Below are 3,692 nucleotides of genomic sequence, written 5' to 3' on the forward strand. Positions count from 1 at the left end.
AAAAAAAAAAAATAAATAAACATTGTTTCTTAGGTCACCAATCACATGTTAATTAGAATATTAGCATTTCTAAAGTCCACTACAACTTTTTAACTAGAAAGCATACAATGTATTATAAAGGAAGGCCCCACCCAAGGAGGAAGAATTTCAGAATAATGCAGCCTTCTTTTGAGGCAGTCTCCTCTAAATTTACTTGCACAATACGGACCATATAAAACACCAAGGAGAGCCAGCAGTACAACCATTTCCATAGGCTGTGTGTCAATATCAAACGCATACTAGCTGTTGGCTGATCCCTACAATAAACCAAAAATCCTTTTACTCTCAATCAATCATAAAGTGACTTTAATTCATTAAAAGAGGTAAAAGATAGGAAATATGTTTTACTGAGAAGTGAACACAGAATACTTAAACGGAGTGAGTTTGAAGCCAAAAGGGAAAAAAGGATGGCTCAAGCATGAAGAGGCACTGGTCATCTCAAATTTTTGACAACAGGCTTTGTCCACCATATATACCAACCCTCTTCCCAAAATCCATAACACCAAATACAACATTCAAATGATACTGTCCTGTAACTGTTCATATAATGCTTTGTAATTGATGGTTTCATCTCCCAACCAGGTTGTAAGCTCAAAGCAGGGAGAATACCTATCATTGTACCTATTAGGTTGGCCCTCAACAGACAGAAAACACATTTAGATTATTAAAACAATTCTTGATTCAAATCCTACTATTCACTGAACATGGGTTAGAAGACATAGGAAATAATAGGCTTTTACATTTGCCTACTTATTCAACTGTTGAACACACTGAGCTTTATTTTACAAAGTGATTCTTAAAAAGACAACAAAAAATACTCACGAGGTATCAATGCCAAAGGTGTCCGCTGTGAACCATTTTGTACAGATGCCACATTGCAGCTCTACTTCTCCCAACTGTCGGCCATTCTCTTCATCCACGGAGCCTGCCTGAGTATCCATCACTTCTGAAGTATCTCCAGCACCTTCCTGTGTCCATAGATCAATTAGAGAATCAGGTCAGTTGACCCTACTGCATTTGAACTCACTTAAAAGAGATTTTTTTAAACGGGGCACCTGGATGGCTCACTCGGCTAAGCACAGCTCAGGTCATGATCTCACCGTCTGTGGGTTTGAGCCCCGAATCCGGCTCTGTGCTGGCAGCTCAGAGCCTGGAGCCTGCTTCAGATTCAGTGTCTCCCTCTGTCTCTCTCTACCCCTCCCCCATTCATGCCCTGTCTCTCAAAAATGAATAAACATTAAAAAAAAAAAAAACTATTTTGCCTTGCATACATCCAAAAAGAAATACTTACTAGTGTATCTTTTCCATTAGAGGATTCGGTCTCCAAACCGCCACCTACGTCAACTGAATTTGCATCCCTAGAAGATAATGCAAGCACTCAAGTAAGAAATTTCAAGGGAAACAACCTCAAAACTCCTATGCCTAAAGAGAAGTACAGCTGAACTTCACACTCCTGCAGCTTTTTCAACTACACCTATTCTCAGCCTGGGTGCCCAGGGTTAGGAAGGATATAACCAAGACAGACGCAGGCCCATAGGACAGAGGGAAGCCTAATCTGTCCTTACAGACATATCTACACGAGGAGGAATTAGTCCTGGGGGAGGTTCGCATAGACGCAGCTCTCCCACTCTTTTCTGAGGAACCGGTTACTTCTTCCAGTCCGGCAATGCAAAGTGATTTCTTCTCTGGGATATCTGAGGGGTTCCTGCTAGAAGAGTGAGCTACCGGTCCCCCCAAGAGCCTGAGAGAGCACAAGAACCTTGACTCTGACGAACCGCGAAAGGTAAGGAAAGGGGCGTAGTTACAGATGCAGCCCAGACGCGAGGGAGTAGGGGACTGGCCAAGCGGCGGGCGGGACTACAGTCCTGGAGGGGGGAGGGCGAGCCGTTGGCTGCGGGTCCCAGGTTCGGAGGGGGCGGGCAGGAGAGTTCCCAGGAGACGCGGGATTCCAGAAGGGGTGGGCCTCCCTCCCAGTGTCCGCCCCGGGCTATAGGACATCTTACCCGCTTTCTGCCTCTCCAGAACCGGGTTCTGCAGCTGGAGCAACAGATGCTCCCTCTCCAGCCGGGGCAGTTGCCACCGCTACCACCGGTTTTGTCTCCCCTTCTTCTGCCACTGTTGCATTTGCGGCCGCTGCTGGGCCGGGTCCTGCATCCACTCCAGGTCCCGGTCCGGTTCCCGCCGCCGCCATCACTGCGGCCTCCCAGAGTTCTCGCGAGAATACGCTCTCCGTCTCGCGTGAGTTGCTGACTGGCCTTGTAATCTTCAAATAGTAAACGCGCTTGGCTGGTCCACCGCTCGCCTTGAGGAATGGGCGCTCCAGGCCCACTTTAAGGTCGGGCAGGCGGAGGCGGGCGGGTTCCCGGGGTTTGGACTGCTACTCACAGAGCAAGGTGAAGGTGTAGGAGGCGACGCTATTTGCTTTCCTCCAAGACTTACATCGTTTCAAGGCTGGATGTTGTGCACTTCCGTGGCAGGCGCTGGAAATCACAGCGCACATGAGGCGCCTTGAGAGCAATGGGTGCCTACAGACTCTGAAGGTTGTGTACATTGCAGACGTTCCTCACCATTACATGTCGGAAACGACTTCTACAAACACTAGCACTCACTGCCCCGCCCCAGAAGCAGTTCGTTTCTGCCCTGGTGAGCTGCCACTTTGAGCACGTTTTCAAGCGGCTATCTAGCCTAGAAGGTATGACTCCAGAGCCCCGGGTATATAGGTGAGGATGTGGATGGAACATCCAGGCGGAAGAGGCAAGCTACAATGTGTGTTCTAGAAGCTGCAAGCCACTTAATATTGTAAGAGGAGGAAATGAAGCCCGAGTTAGGAAGCCAGGTGCTGGAGGACTTTCCAGTTGAGAGAAGATTGGCCTTAGAGGAAGGAACAGGTAGCGACCGAAGGTAAGAACTTGAGGAATCAACGCCAGTATTGGTAGGTGAAATCACTGGATTTCAGAGCCATGGTCTCCAAAATCAAGAATGTAAACCTCTAGAAGTATTCAGGCTAGGAGAGTTTCCAGGAAATCAGTGTGCACATCCTAATTTTTTCAAAGTTGCCTGAGGACACAGTTTTCTCCTACTTTACCAAAAAAGGCATACCTCTCTCCAGTCCTGACTCAAATCTTACTATGATGTCTTGCCCAAGGGTGTACAAATCTGTGGGACACCAGACACAAGAAAAATTGGAAGTATGTAGATATTTGGATTTCCTAATTGGTTCCCAATTATTTGTTTTCAACAAAATTGAAGGGGGACCTAATTGAATAACCAACTGATAGATTGTTTCTAAAAATGACAGATTATTATTATTTTTTAAATGTTTATATACTTAGTTTTGAAAGAGAGAGAGCACAGGTTGGGGAGGGACAGAGAAAGAGGAAGACACAGAATATGAAGCAGGCTGCAGGCTCTCAGAGCCCATCGCGAGTCCTGAACCCATGAACCAGGAGATCATGACCTGAGCCAAAGTCGGATGCTCAACTGACAGAGCATATCCCCCTAAAACTGATAGATTATTTTAAAAGTGATAGGTGAAATCTTAAGAAGAAACAATACTTTTCACAGACTAAAAGTATCTCCAAATATCCAAAATACTTATTCTAGTATTAAATGTTTTAACATACAGCCACAAAATCTTTGACACTTCTTCCTCC

The 3,692-nt window shown here is 46.0% G+C and overlaps 1 protein-coding gene across 6 annotated transcripts in view; it reads right to left on the reverse strand.

The window, feature by feature from the left end:
* ASH2L (ASH2 like, histone lysine methyltransferase complex subunit) overlaps nt 1-2,240 on the reverse strand; it is a 37,215-nt gene extending 34,975 nt beyond the window's left edge. For 2 of the 6 annotated variants that reach the window (XM_039242520.1, XM_039242518.1), the window contains exons 1-3: nt 2,043-2,240; nt 1,331-1,397; nt 862-1,007 (exon numbers count right to left, since the gene is read on the reverse strand). In XM_039242520.1, coding sequence (XP_039098451.1) covers nt 862-1,007; nt 1,331-1,397; nt 2,043-2,230 — 401 coding nt within the window. In that variant the 5' untranslated portion in view covers nt 2,231-2,240. Of the gene's footprint in view, nt 1-861; nt 1,014-1,330; nt 1,398-1,798; nt 1,849-2,042 lie in introns of those variants that run through there. The other 4 variants (XM_039242519.1, XM_039242517.1, XM_039242522.1 and 1 more) reach the window with 3 other exon arrangements.
* Nucleotides 2,241-3,692: the final 1,452 nt, after the last annotated feature.

This window comes from Hyaena hyaena, unplaced genomic scaffold (genome assembly GCF_003009895.1).
Source record: "Hyaena hyaena isolate Hyena2069 unplaced genomic scaffold, ASM300989v1 scaffold_215, whole genome shotgun sequence".
NCBI lineage: Eukaryota > Metazoa > Chordata > Mammalia > Carnivora > Hyaenidae > Hyaena > Hyaena hyaena.